This window comes from Strongylocentrotus purpuratus, unplaced genomic scaffold (assembly GCF_000002235.5).
Source record: "Strongylocentrotus purpuratus isolate Spur 01 unplaced genomic scaffold, Spur_5.0 spur5_scaffold_15, whole genome shotgun sequence".
Classification (NCBI taxonomy): Eukaryota; Metazoa; Echinodermata; class Echinoidea; order Camarodonta; family Strongylocentrotidae; genus Strongylocentrotus; species Strongylocentrotus purpuratus.
The window spans coordinates 1,561,562-1,580,446 of NW_022145600.1; the positions used below are offsets into that span (position 1 = coordinate 1,561,562).

At 35.1% G+C, this 18,885-nt stretch overlaps 1 protein-coding gene and 1 long non-coding RNA gene across 2 annotated transcripts in view; one reads left to right on the forward strand and one right to left on the reverse strand.

Moving 5' to 3' along the window:
• Positions 1–248: 248 nt before the first annotated feature.
• Positions 249–18,885, reverse strand: part of LOC578749 (probable ATP-dependent RNA helicase DHX58) — a 28,221-nt gene continuing 9,584 nt past the window's right edge. The window contains exons 7-15 of the mRNA XM_030985321.1: positions 17,721–17,792; positions 16,962–17,124; positions 16,013–16,111; positions 11,055–11,221; positions 10,038–10,179; positions 8,983–9,213; positions 7,778–7,945; positions 6,861–7,027; positions 249–1,378 (exon numbers count right to left, since the gene is read on the reverse strand). Of these exons, the coding sequence (XP_030841181.1) occupies positions 854–1,378; positions 6,861–7,027; positions 7,778–7,945; positions 8,983–9,213; positions 10,038–10,179; positions 11,055–11,221; positions 16,013–16,111; positions 16,962–17,124; positions 17,721–17,792 (1,734 nt within the window). The 3' untranslated portion in view covers positions 249–853. The remainder of the gene's footprint in view (positions 1,379–6,860; positions 7,028–7,777; positions 7,946–8,982; positions 9,214–10,037; positions 10,180–11,054; positions 11,222–16,012; positions 16,112–16,961; positions 17,125–17,720; positions 17,793–18,885) is intronic.
• Positions 3,649–5,688, forward strand: LOC115923958. The gene is made up of 2 exons (XR_004064092.1): positions 3,649–3,937; positions 4,488–5,688. It is a non-coding gene; the product is annotated as an uncharacterized LOC115923958 (long non-coding RNA).

The following is an 18,885-nucleotide window of genomic DNA, read 5'->3' on the forward strand; positions in this document are numbered from 1 at the left end:
AATATGTTTTGACTAATATTTAATGATACAATTTTGCCGGGAAACCACCTACTAATTAATATACTTGGTGAATTAATATATCTATCCGCACCAGATAGATATCGCGCACGTGTCGCGTAGTCCAATATACATCTTTCTGTGTACAGTGCTTGTAACTTTACCAAGACTGGGCCAAATTTCTTATCATTTTGATGATTCCAGAACCTTGCAGTACACACCAATACTTATATGCTAGATGATAAACCTTTCTGTTCGATTCCACAACGTTTCTTTCACAATACAATGGCAAGACCAGAACTGGTCTTTACCTTTAAGTGTTACATTTACAATAAAATTTGTGTTTGATCATGTAGAGCAGAGTTAGAACATCATCAAATATCTCAGCTGCAATTTCAAGAACTCTATTCTCAAACGTGAAGAATTTTACAATAACAAATGCATATTGCAAGATCAGGAACAATTTCAATATGATATCGCTAAACCCTGCTTCACATTATACATTACTTTGAATGATATTACATAACATTATTTCTGAAATCAAATGATTACTCTTTCATTTTTGTACTGGTTGGTGTTCCTGCACTTCTGAGTTTATCAGAGATCTCGATCTTCCTTAAGCCTGCCACTCACATCGTGTGGTAAACCATTGTAGCAAAATAAAATGCTTCAAATGTGTGAATTTCATACCACAAATGTAATCACACCTAGGGAGCTTTTTTGTTGGCAGCTTCTTATTTTCACCCTCACATCCCGGTCATTTTCATACAAGAGAAATTTGATTCTGCTGCAGCAGTTTATTGATGCAGAGCACCCTGTCACGTGTGTGCACTGATTCTCCCATAGCTTTGTTATTCTATTTCTCCTTTTCATCATCACCATCAATGGATTCTTCATCCTCTTCAGGGAGTTTCACTAACTCGGCTAAAGCTTCCAGATCGATATCTTTGATGGTGAAGATGGAGGTTGTTTCGCTCCACTTCTTCTTATGAACCTTGGCCTTGTTGGGCAGCTCGATGACTAGATGCTTGATAGCGAGTAGAGGCAGTTCATGCTCTCTGAAGATCATCATGAAGCCCAACGGCTTCTTGCATCGTTTACACTGTACCTCTTTAGACACTGTTACATCCCCATACAGGTTCTTCTCCTCCTGCAGTCTCTCAGTGATGACGCGATCCAGGAAGCCTTCCCCGATGACGATGTGGTGTTGTCCATTGATGGACCTGATGTCATCTGTGTAGCAGGCGAATTGACGGCAGTGTTTGCAAAGAAGTTTGACTTCTCTATGTAACTTTTGTCCGGATTTCTTCTTCTCAGCAGCTAGTCGACCAGACATGTGTAAGGATCGCTCGCTGGCATCTAACCTCTGGAGTTCAGCAATCTGAAAAGTTCATCAGAAAATGGCTTATTTGATAGTTGGTACATGACCTTTAAATTGGTCTAGAGATTAAACAATGATCTCGGGACTGACAGTGTCAATTATTGCAATTGTTTTCGTAGCATTAGGGTAAAATTTATTTTGACTTATCCTAGATCTCGGCATATTTCTCATTATCTGGTCAGGCTTTGATAATACACCTGAATAAACATAGATAAATGAAATTGATCTGTATGTCTGAAATCTTCCAAAGACATTAATAACACAGTACATAGTCCAAGAAGGTACCAACCTTCTGTTTATGGTTAATTCTAATGAAAATTTCTTTATGAAGACAGCAAAGCTGGAACCTTTGTTCAACTGTATTTTACAACATTTGATATCCTCTTTGTGCATGCACTAAGTTATATTACTCATATCCACCACGCAAGGTGCTCAAGGCATTCTCATATTATCCCAACTGTGGCTTGGCTACTGATTTGTACCTCACAGCATTTAAGGAATTTCCTACCGGGTACCAAATAACCAAAACTATGTGGAAACAGTGCATGTAGATCAATGCCTTGCCAAATGACATTAGTGCTATGCAGGGACTTGGACTCAACTTACCAATATCCAGTCAAGTGCTTCCCTAGTAGTTTTGTGTGTTGCGAAAATATATTTTTTCCCTATTTTTTTCCTATTTTTTCCCTATTTTCTGGAAATGCAGACTATTTTTTCCCTATTTCCTTCAAGAAAATAGGAAAAAAATAGGGCTATTTTTTTCCTATTTTCAAGCACAAACTATTTTTTCCCTATTTTTTTCACCTATATTTTTTTTCAGACTATTTTTTTCCTATTTCCTATAAAAAAACAGGGAAAAAATAGTCCTATTTTTTTCCTATTTTCAAGTACAAACTATTTTTCCCTATTTTTTTCACCTATATTTTTTTCAGACTATTTTTTTCCTATTTCCTATAAGAAAACAGGAAAAAAATAGTCCTATTTTTTTCCTATTTTCAAGCACAAACTATTTTCCCCAATTTTTTTTACCTTCAACTTTTGTGGACTATTTTATTCCTATTTTTTTAAAAGAAAATAGAAAAAAAATAGTTCTATTTTTTCCTATTCTCGAGTACCAAACTATTTTTTCCCTATTTTTTCACCTTCATCTTTTTCAGACTATTTTTTGCCTATTTTCTCAAAAAAAATAGGACTATTTTTTCCCTATTTTTTCATCTTAATCTTTTTCAGACTATTTTTTCCCTATTTTTTCACCTTAATCTTTTTCAGACTTCTTTTTACCTATTTGCGAGTACTATTTTCTTCCTATTTTTTGCACTTAAATTTTTTATGACATGATACAAATTTGTAAACTATTTTTTGTCTATTTTCTAAACTTTCATATTTTCATTGTTTATGACTGGCATCCTATTCAAAAAGCCCGCTTCTCCTGCCATTATCTCTGTTGTTCATTTTGCGACTTATTGGTTGTTTTTAGCTGTGGGGTCACATATTGAATAGTGAGCTCAAAGATGACCATAAATAAACAATGTGTAAAAAGAAAATGTACGAAATTTCAATTTTGTTCCTTTATTAATATTCTTGATTTTATTTACAAACTATAGTAGTGACTAGTGCACTCAAAGATAACCATACATAAACCATGTGTAAAAAGAAAATGTACACATAGAAATTTCAACCAAAAAAAATCTCCTTTATTAATAGAAAAAAAAGCATTCGATCGAGATATTCCCGTTCTATGTGTGCGCAAAGTTTCAACGTAGAGGACAGTACGCAAGTACGTAATTTGAAAATTACCCGTTATTTTTTTTCCCCACTGGCACTGCTGTGCGCATCGGACTTTTGCTGATTTTCGTTCATCAAACGTCTCCAAATCACACCAAAATGTCTTCCAGCAATTATTCTAGCGATGAAATTTCATCAAGAGATAGTGACTCCTCATACTCCGATGCCTCCTTATCCCATTTTAGTGATTCTTCCCAAGAAAATGAGCCCGACAAATGTTCAAAATATTACTAGATCTAGTCCCACTCGTAGAGAAACGAGTTTGTTGTCGAATTACGGACCATCGACGAGCGGAACTGGCCCCAGAAAACTGCTGAAAAGGTACGTTTATTTCTGAAACTTAATTATATTATGATATATATATTTTTATTGTGTCTGTTGTTGAATATAATGCTACTTCATAGACATAATAGGCCTATACTATAGAATGTTATTTTACGTATCAATATTCCCATCTAGGCCTACTAGTGTTGAGGTTGTAGACTACACAACTTCTTAGTGAAGTGTAGTGAATCTCCAAGTGCAGTGTAGTGTCTGTTAGTGAATGAGTGAATGTAAACAAACGTGATTACAATAAATCCACGTAAAAAATTTCAGATTTTGTACCATTACTACGTCTGTCAATTATTTTGCCTTGCATGATATAATGTTTTGATGTGGTTTTAGGCTAAATTGTATCTCAAATTATTTTTCTAGGAATCAGAAAACACAACCTGCTAAAGCACCACGCAAGAAGAAGAGCAAGTCTTCCAAGTCCGAGAGTGTGTCTGCGAGGTATGTCCTTACTAAGTAGAAATCTAAATCTATTGTTGATAATTTTTTGGGGTTTATTTATTTCATGTTTGTTAGTTAAGATCTGACATCAAAATATTAGAGTAGTTTACCTCATCATTATGCTAGAACAATAATTTGCAGGTGGCACAAGTTCTACCTAGATCTACATTATTTTTCTCTTTCCTTTTTATTTTTTTCTTCAACAAATTGTTCCTTTACTATTTTCTTTTCTGTGTTTTATGTTTTATTTTATGTTCACCCAATACATGTATATCTAAGAATAAAATAACTCTAATTAATTGCCTACCTGAGTGGTTTACATTTCATGCACCTTGACAGCTCTTTGATGACTCCGTTGTTTCACCATCCGTTCGTCGTCAGCCTGGCATCTTTTTTGCTATCATACTTTTGTACACACATGTTCTGTGCCTTTGAATTTTTCATTATGAAATACATAAATACTTGTACTAAGTATTAATTGCATGTTCATAAATGTACCAATGCATGATTATTCTAACCCCTAACTCACATTTCATTTATATCTTTACAGATCAATTGAAACTAATCAAGCTACAATGTACATGTAACGTACAATCACCATTCGATGCCTGTGAACAGCATGACCAACATCTGTATCCTTTACATTAGTATTTGTTTCCATTTTATTATGTAATTCTTATGTCTAATCATTGAGATTCATAGGCAAGTACAACATGTATGTGTACACAATGAGTGCCTGCATATTGTGAAGATAAAGGACCATAAGACCATTACTTATGATACATGGTAATGATGGTATACTTTGTAAAACTATTTGAAAATAGTAGCATGTAAGTCTGTCATTTTCTTGTTTATATATATCTCAATGACATGACATGTCATTGATTTTGTAGTAAGTGTTTCTAGATTATGATGATTGTATTAAGATTTTGACAGTTCAATTGAGATTGAGAAAATTATGTAACATGTCAACTGTACAATAGAGCATGCATGCATTGTTGAAAAATCTGTTTTATGATTTATTTTATTTTGTTATCTTTGTAAATAACGAGAATTTTTTTTTTACTTGTCATGATTTTCTTGAGGTTTGAAAATATTATTACATTATTAAGAGCACTTTGCAATTAAATTGTAATAAAAGAGACAGAAAACAACACTCTCATGTCAAGAATACTGCTTTATTTGGTTACTAGTGAGGGAGAGAGCTTGTGATCGCCTGGCATATCCACATCGGCTCAGTAATAGTCCTGAAACTCAACTGAATACTTTATTTGAACAAAAATAGAAAGCTACATTCTAGGTGGATGATATTTTTTTAAGGCGGAGGCATATAGGAGACGCAGTCGCATTTGTCTTGTTTTTTTTTTTTAGAGTATAATCATAGCAAACCATGAACAACTCTATTACTACAACATGTACACTACAGTACTTAACCAAAGATTGTAAATATCAGTTAAGTTCTTTTATTTATTTGCTTACATGAACACACATACTATACTAAACTCATGTCATTGTGTTTACCTCTCGAAAATAAAGTACATGTATTTTATTTGACACGTTCCCTTTTATTCTTTTTGTTTGTTACAGTCCACTGCCATTATAACGAGGTGCTCGGGACCAAGCCAATTTCCTTGTTAAAATGAAATCATGTTATACTCAAGTTACTGAACACATTGGTTTGTTTAAAATTGGGACTGATGAGAATTGCCTGATAATAAAATCTTGGTGTATCCATGTTCGTTATAATAGGAGTGGACTGTATAACATTTTCCATATACCCATTGACTATTTTAAATGTTCTACTGAATGGATTGGACTGAAAGGATGAAGTGAATTTGGCAAACTGAGTAGGTGCATCGATGCAGAGAAAAGAGCTGTAGGAGTAGGGTGACTATTCTACAGTGGAAACTTTTGACAATGAGGTCATGTGCAACCAAGAAATCTTAACCCCCAAAAGCTGTTAAATTACCTTGTCATTTCAGGTATAACTGATCTCTTTATATCAAGTTTGCACTGTATGATTTAATTGAATGTACAGAGTCGTTGACTGGATGTGTGAGATGGTAGTGCTTGAGAAATCCATGAAAGTAAAGGATGAGTGACCCCCCCCCCCCTATTTCCTGACTATTTTTTTCTGATTTCCTCACTTATTGTCTATTTTTTTCCTATTTCCTTACTATTTTTTTCCTATTTTCTTACTATTTTTCCCTATTTTCTTACTATTTTTTTCCTATTTCCTTACTATTTTTTTCCTATTTTCTTACTATTTCCCCTATTTTCTTACTATTTTTTTCCTATTTTCTTACTATTTTTTTCCTATTTTCTTACTATTTTTTTCCTATTTCCTTACTATTTTCCCCTATTTTCTTACTATTTTTTCCCTATTTTCTTACTATTTTTTTCCTATTTCCTCACTATTTTTTTCCTATTTCCTCACTATTTTTCACTGTCCACTAGTTATCACTATTTTTTTACTATTTTCTTCACCATTTTCTACACTATTTTTTCCCTATTTTTTTCCTATTTTTAGGTCTAAAAAATAGGAAAAAAATAGGAAAAAAATAGAAAAAATTGTTTCAAACCTATTTTTTTCCTATTTCCAAAACTATTTTTTTCCTATTTTTTCCTTTAAAAAAAATAGGGAAAAAATAGAAAAAAAATATATTTTCGGGACTATTTTTTCCTTATTTTTCCCCTATTTTTTTCCTATTTTTTTACGACTGGGGTTATATTAATGGATTATTGACACTCGACTACAGCTACCACACAAGTAAGACTATACCACTCGACTATGACTCCTGCTAGATTATGACTACTGGTAACATGAATTATGACTACCACGCAGGTACCAATCCATTATGACTTAATTTTCTACAACTACATGTATAACATCACAATGTAATCCAAACCAAGACCGACTTACATTATCAAGGTATTCCTTATTTTGGTTCTTGATCATCTGACACACAGTCTCGGTAGCTTCCTCCATCATCATCTCACGACCTTTATTCATCCTCTCTCTGTCGGCTAGCTTGGGAAGGCGTGAGTTGAACACCAGGTAGAATTTTCCTCCCTCAGCTCTGCTTCTTCCTGCATGTCAACCAAACAAACTTATCAGAATAACTATGGCTTGATCTTCATTGCACCTCTTAGGACGTGTTCACTCACAATGCAGTAAATTTACCACTTTAAAGAAATAAGGTGTCAATATAAAGTGAATAGATGAAAAAGTAACTATTCACAATACAGGTCCCTACATATACTCACTTATCTGGGAGTATGCACAGTGTATATGGAACTATGTTATGTTACTTCATTTTGCAGTGGCAGATTTTATTGCCACTTTATTGGACCATTTGTTACTAGATGGATCTTCGACTGGGCGCAGTAGAAAATGATGCCTCGGCCATATAGCGATTTGACAAACCAAAACAGAAGCAATTTGTAAAATTCAGGTTTAATTGTAGGTTTTCAACATATCCTAATAACAAGCCATTTTTCACATGACCCTTTGATCTTTGACCTCATGACCCTAAAATCTAATCAGCTCATTGGCTGTGCAAGACACATACATGACGCAAGTTTGGCGGGTATCCATCAATTGGTTCTTGACATAACGCGGTCACAAGCTAATTTTGAATACATAATGGGCCCTAAGACCTAATTGACCTAGTGACCCCAAAATCTAATCACTTCATTGGGTCTGCAAGAGACATACATGACCCAAGTTTGGCGGTAATCCATCAATCGGTCCTTGAGATAACGTGATCAGGACATTTGGACGTACAGACAGTATGTGAATCGATGACATTCTTTACAACCTAAGTCAGGATAACTTACCTCTTGCTTGGACTCTGCCAATGTCGTCTCTGACGTAGTTGTATCTGATAACAAGGTTGCACATTTGAATATCCAGACCCTCTTCCGCTACAGAGGTCGAGATGACCAGCTTGTGTTTTTTCTCCTTGAACATGGCTAGCAACTGTTCCTGTTGGGTTTGGGTCATGCCTAAAGGTCAGAGAGGTCAAGACAGATAAATTATTTATTGCTCTGGTTTGCACTTGCAAATATATACTGACAATATCCTAATAATATATTTGGATTGATATATATCACTTAATGCAAAATAACATCTCTAAGAACTTTATAGATATCACTAAGAACTGTACAGTACAATATTACTTCGATAAATCGTTACATTCCGTTTACATTGTTATGCTCTCAACACTTTGGATTACTTGTTCTTCTTAAGCTATATCTAAAATGACGGCTGAGAACCTTTGCTCATGCAAATTCTTCGCTCTGGAATGCTCTCCCTCTAGATATTAGAAATAGCAGATTAGTTGCAGTGTTAAAAAGTAATCTAAAATTCCTTTGATTCAGTTGATAATCAATTGTTCTCTTTCTTTTATTTTGTTTGTTGTATCCTATACTCACGTTGCACTTTTGTGTATAGTGCTTATATGTGATTTTAATCTTTTGCACGAGTGCACTCGATCCTATGTGCGAGCGCGGACACCATATAGTGCTTTCTGTCTGCGATTCCCAAATGATCGAAATTTTCAGTCATTTTCCGACAAAGATAAACAGACAGTTTCTCAGATTTTCTGTGATGTTTTAACCAATCTTTACTCATACAAAAGGATAAGGTAAGAATTCTTGGTAGATTTTTGTTTCAATTCGGCATATAAAAGACATATCGACTGCTTTAATATTCCAGGTCTGGCTGATTTATAGGCTCTCAAGAACTTGCACATCTTGCCATGACCCCTCGGCACGTCGCCCACCCAGGCGCGCCTCTGGGTCATGGCAAGATGTGAGCGCGTTCTCTTAAGCCTATAAAACAGCCAGGCCTCTCCAAGCAGTCGATATCTCTATATCATTATTATTATGATTACATAATGATTGCCTTGGTCATCTGATTTTTTCATGCACACAATTTATGCACCATCTCCACTTCTGGGAAGTACACATATTCCTACCATATGGTAATTAGTGTCACCTAGGCTTTTGTCATCCTAACAGGGCCCTGTTTCTAAACCTACCAGTACTTCCACCAGTCCCAATGAGATGGCCAGGATTGAGGTCTTCCAGAGATGGAGTCTCTTGGATCCAGGCCTGTAAAGCTCTCGTAGAATCCCTGGTGTTGGTGAACAGAATGGCTAAGGTCTCTGGCTTCTCTTTGTATTCCTGGACCAGCATCTCCTCTAGACGCTGTAGGACCGGGTTCTGGTTGCTTGGGCCACTACATATCTCCTCTATCTGAGGTTTTATTTCTACAAAGACAACATGCAAAGAAATCAATCTGATATGTCTACTACATTTACTCTTATCTTTTCCTTCCTAACGTTTGACATTTATTTCTCTTTTCTGAGTTACTGTCCAACATCCCCAAAAGAGGACAAATGAACAGCTTTAATTGTGTTGATTTTCATTACAGAGAGCGATAGAGATAGTCCCTCTCTAACATATCCAGAACATATCCGCACACCTCATCACACATACAAGAAAACATGAACACATCACGGCGATCATTCATTCTCTACATTGGCTCCCCCTCCTATAGCGTATCAAATTCATGATTCTCCTGCTTATATACAAGGCCTTTCACAAAAGTCGTAATTAATGCACGTCGCGAGTTAGATTCAATGGGTGTTTAATACAAGAAGTCGCACCATGTGCTGCACAGTTTGTTTACCAGGCCACGATTGTGCTACTCTTGGCTTTTTTATTGGGTTTTTAGTAAATTCTTCACTTTATTCTTATATTGAATTGCATATATGATATGCTCTGCACTTGGTTAAGTCATAATGAGACAGACAATGAACTCGACAAGTCTTGATCATTATCCTTCTGTGACTTTACCTGCATGCACTGCATATTCACTAATGCATTTGCAAACATGTATTATTTATATATTATTATAGAGAGAGAGGGGGAGGGAAGGACTTCCTCATAAATTATGTACTGTGTACAACGCAATGTTATCACTTTGAGGATTTGTGAATAGTTAAGAATAATCCTTCAAAAAACACTTATACAAATTTTCAAATTTGGTAACATGACATTTTTCTTGCAAGTACGCTAGATTGACTCCTACCTTCAAAGAGTTTAATCAGTTTGTCCACAGAGTCCTGTGTGTTTTGTGTCGTGTCAATGAGATCTTGTATGTAGGAGTTGATATGGTTCAATGCATCCTTAGTCCTCGCATCTCGGTTGATGTACAGAGATTGGTTGTACATCTGGGTAAAGGAAAGAAAGTGATAATTCATGTACACTAATACTAAATCTACTGGTGAATCAAATGGCTATGAATAAAGGGCTGTTCTAATGTGACCAACAACGATAATTATATACCTCTCTTTAGAAATCTTGCCATCTGATTGGTCTCTAAATTGGAGTTGTGATTTTAGCCATGCCCGCCTATCGGTCAATAGTCTTTAACAGATGCCCGCATTCCCCGGTTAACGGGACGCATTAAATCAATTTTGATGAGATCCCCATTGGTTAAAGTGTTAGAAGTTTCTTTGTGCGAGCGTGGATACCATACAGTGCTTTTTGTCTGCGATTCCAGAATGATCGAAACATTTAGGCAACTTTCCAGCGAAGTTTTTCTCTGATGTTTTAAGCAGTCTTTAATCAAGGAAAGGATAAGGTAAGAATTCTTTGTAGATTTGTTTGTAAATTCGGTATACAAAAGATTTATTGACTGCTTCAATATTTGAAGCATAGCTGCATGTTTTTATACTGGCTCTCGGGGACGTTACATCCCCTTGAGCCTATAGAAACAGCGATGCTTCTCATAGCAGTAGATATATATATACTATCATTAACAAATCAGCCTCCTTCAATTTTGAAGTGAATGTAGAAAGGCATATGATGGATATGCCAGCATCTGAGAAAAAGAGAAGCTACATGTACATATTATAAAACTGGCTCAACCTTATTCCATTTGTTGAATATATAAAATGGACATCAAACTTTCCATTTTGAAAATGGAAATATACCGATATAAACATGTATCTCTGATAAATATATGAAGATGGAAATACTTAAGCATGTATTTACTGATATATAACTATATATCTATCCAAAATGTAAGCAACTACAAGCCAACCTTGAGGAAGTTAGCACAGTCCTGCAGGACTCTGGCTGTTTCACTGTCCTTCACTTTGACAGGGATGTATGCAAGTAATTTGGTAACCTCTCCTTCATATTGTTGAGTGCCTCGATGAGATGACATCTCTTTCATCTCTCGCTGCAATTCCAAAATCTTCTTACCATCTGTAAGAAAGGCATTAGTAAAAAAAATTAAAATGTTATTCATTATATCTTAATCAAACTTCATATTTGAAAGGACGTATACGTGCGGTAGCTCAGTGGCAATGCAATTGTCTCATAGCCAGAAGCTCCCAGGTTCCAAAAGATCAGAATCAAGTCCATGTCGATTCACAACATCTAGGGTGCGTTCAATCAAATTTTCGAAGCTAGAATCACAAACATGAATCACAAACCAAAACGCCGTTACAAAAAACGAGGTCACTGCGGTTAGCGTTCAACCGATTTTTCATCAACGCTGATTCTAGCTCATTTCGAGCCCAGCCACTGCGCATCACACTGCGCATCACACTGCGCAGTTTGATCCAGGAACTTCGGCTCGCGCTTTCTGGAATTGTTTACGGCCGACTGTCGACTGCTGTTTTGAGCATAGATCGCAATAATAAGACAAAGAATGAGAAGGTGATAGAAGGAAGAAACAAAGAATAACATAAGGAAAGACAGAAAGATAAAGTCGATAGAATGATTAAAACAAAGAATAACATAAGAGAAGGTGAAAGAAGGAACGAGCGAAGAATAACATAAGGAAAGACAGAAAGACAGAAAGAGAGAGTGATAGAATGCTTAAAACAAAGAATTACATAAAAGGTGATAGAAGGAAAAAACAAAGCATAACATAAGAATAGAAGGAAGAAACAAAGAATAACAAAAGAGAAGGTAATAGAAGGAAAAAAACAAAGAATAACATAAGAATAGAAGGAAGAAACAAAAAATAACATGAGGAAATTAAGACAGAAAAAGAATATTCAATTCAAGAGTTCTTTATTCGCTTTAAAAAGCACATATAAAAAAAAAATAACAAAAAATATACAATATATTCTACAAATAGGCACATTCACAATATATGTAAAGACAAAAAAAACAACATCAACAACAGAATACATGTATAACAGGGTAAGATCAGAGTGTGCATAAATACAAGATAATTTCCTCACACTCCTCTCGGTTAAGGAAACCCTTACATAAATAATCATCCCTCGAGTTGATCAATTCCTTTACTTGCTCAACTATGCGTATTGTCTCATCATTCACTTGGCATTGCACAGCCCACTGCTTTTGAATTTCATTGTTATCCATGAAGTACTTATCATTCAAGAATCTTATGTTACCTCCCAACACAGAATGAGCTCCATACTTGGCCATTCCAGCTATATGTGCCACTGTATAATTTTTGGAATTCATAGCTTTCACAACAAAAGATAAACATCTTTTTGCAAACCATAACTCTGGATCCATAACACCTGCTAAATAAGGCAAAAGATGACAGTGTGTCTGCCATGGAATTTTCCAAACCCTTCTTATTGCAACCCGCCATTGTCCACAAATATTATCAAAACATTTATCAAACAGAGGATATAACTGTGAGCCATAGAAACTCGAACAATATTTATGAAACAATATATTTCTTATGTGAGAGTTAGCATATTTGAAATTAAACAAAAACATATTACATTGTCGATTGAAATCTCCAACACACTTTGAGATATCAAAATCATTTATATTCTTAGAAATATCATTCCCTAGATGAGTTACTTTTGATGCAATATCAATATGTCTTCCATTTATCGTGATTCCTGGATCCATAACTGGTTTACCATTACAGCTGAAAACTATTAACTGACTCTTTTCAGGGTTAAACAGAATATCAAATTTAATGGCATAATCTAAACAAGTTTTAATCATTTCTTGAAGAGCAGTCACGCTAGGTGACAGCAGTGTCAAGTCATCTGCATAACCAAATGCTCCTGCAAAAACATTGCCCATAAAGCACCCTATCCCATTGTCACATAACTCTTCTATCAGCCCATCTAGATACAAACAGAACATGCAAGGAGAGATAACTCCACCCTGTTTAACACCATTTTTAACTGTAAAATAATCAGAATATGCATTGTTCCATTTCAACCTTAGCCTTTGATTCTTATACATATTAAGCAATAGCCTGCATATCATTTGGCAGACCCCTTTGCTCAGCATAATGTCAAACAATTTCACATAATTAACTCTATCAAATGCTTTACTAGCATCTAGCAATAATCCATACACATTACTCCCTTCATGATTAAAGTACGATACAGTTTCTTTAACCATAGCAGTACATAGTGTAGTTGATAACCCTGCTTTGAATCCAAACTGTAGGTCATTAGTCTGCAAGTTCCCTTCTTCCCTTTTCATAAAAAAGGAAGGAACAAAGAATGACATAAGGAAGAACAGAAAGAGAAAGTGATAGAATGATTAAAACAAAGAATAACATAAGAAAAGGTGAAAGAAGGAAGAATACAAAAATAACATAAGGAAAGATAGAAAGAGAAAGTAACAGAATGATTAAAACAAAGAATAACATAAAAATAGAAGGAAGAAACAAAGAATAACATAAAAATAGAAGGAAGAAACAAAGAATAACAAAAGAGAAAATGATATATAAAAACAAAGAATAACATAAGAGAAGGTGATAGAAGGAAAAAAACAAAGAATAACATAAAAATAGAAGGAAGAAACAAAGAATAACATAAGGAAAGACAGAAAGAGAATGTGAAAAAAGGAAGGACAAAGAATGACATAAGGAAGAACAGAAAGAGAAAGTGATAGAATGATTAAAACAAAGAATAACATAAGAGAAGTTGATAGAAGGAAGAAACAAGGAATAACATAAGGAAAGACGGAAAGAGAAAGTGATAGAATGCTTAAAACAAAGAATTACATAAGAAAACGTGATAGAAGGAAAAAACAAAGAATAACAAAAGAGAAAATGATATATAAAAACAAAGAATAACATAAGAGAAGGTGATAGAAGGAAAAAAAAAAGAATAACATAAAAATAGAAGTAAGAAACAAAGAATAACATAAGGAAAGACAGAAAGAGAATGTGAAAAAAGGAAGGAACAAAGAATGACATAAGGAAGAACAGAAAGAGAAAGAGATAGAATGATTAAAACAAAGAATAACATAAGAGAAGGTGAAAGAAGGAAGAATAAAAAAATAACATAAGGAAAGATAGAAAGAGAAAGTAACAGAATGATTAAAACAAAGAATAACATAAAAATAGAAGGAAGAAACAAAGAATAACAAAAGAGAAAGTGATAGAATTATAAAAACAAAGAATAACATAGGAGAAGATGATAGAAGGAAGAAACAAAGAATAACATAAGGAAAGACAGAAAGAGAAATTGATAGAATGCTTAAAACAAAGAATTATATAAAGGTGATAGAAGGAAAAAAACAAAGAACATAAGTATAGAAGGAAGAAACAAAGAATAACATAAGGAAAGACAGAAAGAGCAAATGATAGAATGATAAAAACAAAGAATAACATAAGAAAAGGTGATAAAAGGAAAAAAAACAAAGAATAACATAAGAATAGAAGGAAGAAACAAAGAATAACATAAGGAAAGACAGAAAGAGAAAATGATAGAAGGAAAACAAGGAATAACATAACGGAACAGGCCACGATGGTATAGTGAACGCAAATTGCATGCAAAGCGGGCGCGCGGTTTTTCCCAAACCGGAACAGGCTTCGTCATACAATCATGATTGAGAACTCCGTCCGTTCAATCGAATTTCAGCGACCGTGATTCTGCAGAACCATGATACAAAACGCATCTTTTTCAGCGTTTCATGTTTGTGTATTTAAACAAGTTTATTTTTACGACCGACGAAAAAAAATCGCTTGAACGCATTGCGTTTTAAACTAAACGTCTTTAGAAACCGTGATTCTAGGGTGAAAAAGTGTCTATTAAACGCACCCCTAGTTGCCTTTGATACAAGACATCTATCCTCAACTGAAGCACTTAAAGGTAATGCAAAGTTTTGGGAAATTTTGAAAAATTGGACAGATAGTAATTCTTTAAAATTTCGTTCTATTTGGATGCCCCTGTGGATGTATTATAAGCACTAAAAGATTAGCCCCCTAAAACACTTCTGCTTTCAAGCAAATTGAATAATCAAAATTTACTGGCGCTCCTGGTAAGTTCAAATATTTCAAATAGCGCCCACGGCCATTCCATTGTAGCTGCAACCATGGAAATTTCAGAGTATGCAGTTCTGATATATAATTTCTAAACAGGAACAGCAAATCAGTTGATTGTAGTCAAGAAATATTGTTTTAAAACTAAAGTAATATCAGTCTTGAGAGGGCGCTATACAGCATTTGTTATTTACAATTTCATCACTTTAGACTCGATTTCTACCTCGACATGATCATTGAATATTGTAGGATCGCATATGCTTCCAATATGTTCATTTGATCCAAATTCATGACCCCATACCAAAACTTTGTATTACCCTTAAAGCTGTAAATCTCTTTTTTTTGCTGATCTACAAACAATAAATTACTTTCTTAAAACCGTGTATTCAAAATTGACGTGGAAAACAGCTTTAACAAATTAAACATAACAAACAAATAAAAGAAATGCGGTGGCCAAAAAACAACACTGAAAAGGTATATGAATGATCAAGCACTTGGGGTGAAAAATAGAATCTGCCTGAGGGTTCTATGCATACTCCTTATTTCAGTATCATCAGACACAGAAATTTGAAGTGCACTTCAAAAATGATTTATTATTATTATTATTTTTTTTTTCTTCTTCATTTTGCCACAGCATTTAATAACCAAGTAAAACCATCGTCATCAAAACTCAAAAGGACAGAGGTCAGTAATGCACAAACTATATTTGATTGAATTAAAGCATATCCAAGTATAATTCTTAATGATTTTTCTCTTCAGATAATATATCTTACCAGAAGTTGAGAAGATAGCCAGCTCAATCCGATCCATTACTTTGCCTAGTTCGATCTTGAAAGGGTCACGATCATCCCTCCCTCTCACTCCAATTGTTTCTATAGACAGTTGCAGGAAAAAAGATGAATACACAAACTCATACTGCTTCTTATATATGATAAAATAGTAATGTCCTCTCTACATCAGTACATATGTCTATCTCCTAACTTATCCTCTTTCCATAAACAAACAATTTCTTGAAATTATGCTCTCAATCAAAACAAATAGTGACCTTCTTCCTTACAACTCCTAAATAAATGAATTTCAGGCATATTGTAGAATTGCAATTCGTCTTGATCATTGAGTTTAAATAAACTGTCATAACAAGTATTATTCTTTGTCCTGAGCCTAAGATATCTTAGGCATTGATATCACATGAGTTACAATGTAAAACTCTTCAAGCTTTCAAACGCTGATTTTATTGTTTACTCTTTTATCTTTCTTTCTTCTTTTAATATTGCTTTTATAATTTCATTTCTTATATTCACATATATTGTAATTTTTGATTTGTGACAGTGATGAAGTTACGGGGAGTAACTTCAAAAGGTCAATGGCCTTTGCTACTCCCTCACATCTACTCCATCACAGTGTCTGCATCATTTCTCATCTGTATCGTTTGTCTATTTTCTGCACAATGTTTATTGTTAATTGTTCATTTCTGCATACATTGTATTTTTTAAGAGATGTGAAATAACTGAATTTGAATTTGAATTTTTGAAATAAATGAATTGGGAGTAATATTGCAAAAGAATAACCTGTTGCATACCTTTACATTTTGGTACATGCATTTTAATAGTCCCCAGCTAGGAAAAAAACCCTGAATTACATGTAAGAAAATTACAAAATAAAACTGATACAAATAAATTGACAGAAAAAGAAACAAAAAACAAAACAGTCACTTTTGCTCACCTTCTCTAGGTGTGTGGTAGCTCCTCTTCAGACTGTCTTTATATTTGACAACTTTTGATATCTTCTCAGCATCTAGATTGGCACAGAGTTTGAGAACATGCTTCACAGCATCTGTCTGCCTCTTAGCCTTCTTCACACCTAGAGAGGCAGTCAGACCAACAACCTAGGTGGGCGGGAGATACGGAGCATGAGAGAGGGTGAGTGAGAGAGGGAGTGAGGGGGAGAGGGAGAGAGAAGAGGGAGGAAGGGAGGGAGAGAGAAAAAGGGATAGGGGAGAGAGAAAGGGATGAAGGGAGTAAGAGAGAAAGGGGAAGGGAGGGAGAGGGGAAAAACGAGAGGGGAAGAAAAGGATGAGAAGGAGAACAGTGAGGAAGGGAGGAAGAGAGAGAGAGAGAGGGAGAAAGGGAGCGAGAGAGAAAGGGATAAGGGAGAGAGCCGGAGAGGGATGACGGGAGGGAGAGAGAAAGGGGAAGAGAGAGAGAGGGAGAGACAAGAGGGGAAGAAATGGATGAGGAGGAAAGTGAGGAAGGGAGGGAGAGAGATAGGGGGAGGGAGAGAGAGAGAGGGACAAAGGGAGGAAGAGAGGCAGGAAAGAAGAAAAGGAAAGAGACAAAGATTTGAGGCTATGTATTTGACTAGCAACATGATGGGGAAGCATGGACTGAAATCATGAATAATCCAGAGCTTTTTCAAGACTAAATTTTGATTATTTATCAGCTATGAAAATAAAAGCGGTTCGATTCAGAAGCTCATTCTTACTTGTGGCAGAGTTGCTTGTATTTTCTTCTTGTCTCTGTAATAGGCCATAATGTTGTTGTACGCACTTTCTTTCTGTTCATAAAAAGTGAGAAAAACATTGGTTAGAAAATTTTAAAAATACTAAGAAAAAAAGTTACTGTTTGCAAAATCTGTTCAAAAAGGAATTCAGATGTCGAACATTAAAGGTAAAAGGTTTTGGAAACGCCCCCCTCTCAAAAAATGAAATGGAAGCTCTTATTACCAATCATGTGACAGAATATGTTTTGACTAATACGTGGTGATACAAATTTTGCCGAGAAGCCTATACTAATTGATATATTTGGTAAATTTGGTCTATTTGGACCAGATAGATATCGCGCACGTGTCGAGCACGTGTCGCGCAGTCCCATATACATCTTTCTGTGTACATTGCTTGTAACTTTACCAAGACTGCACCAAATTTCTTATCATTTTGATGATTCCAGAACCTTGCAGTACACACCAATACTTATATGCTTGATGATCAACCTTTTCTGATCGATTCCACAACGTTTCTTTCACAATGCAATCGCATGACCATAACTGGTCTTTATCTTTAAGAGTTGTGATTACATATTACTTTATGAATGTCTCATTTGGTCCCATAACCCAATAGCTAGTTGCAGATCCAGGATTTTGTAAGAGAAGGGGCAAAATATTCTTGAAACGTCTGTTGAAAAAAAGAAGTCTTTATTTCAAATTAAAGGAGAGCCACATTTTTAAACTTGTTTATTAAAGGTATGACACTGACTTTCCGATAGGCGTGGGGGTAGAAAGTTCTGCCCACATCCCCTTAATCTGCCAGGATATTGGTCCCAGATCTCACTGAGCCTACATGTATGACTTCCATGTCTAGATAAAAGTTTGTTAACACCAAACCAAACGCAAATGGGAATTAGGACCTATGGGACCTAAAAATGCAAACGTTTCACCTAGTCCATTGTAGAACCATTGGTTCATATGACCACTCAAGATACTCTAAAACCTCTCTTGATTATTAGGGGAGCATGAAAAGGGTTATGTGGTCCTCCTATTATAGGAAGACGGAGGTGGGGGTCTTGTTAGGAGAGGCCAGTAAATCCATTTGTCTGTTCTACCATTCATCTAAGATGATAAGAGGGGACCTTGGAAAAAGTAATGCAACCCT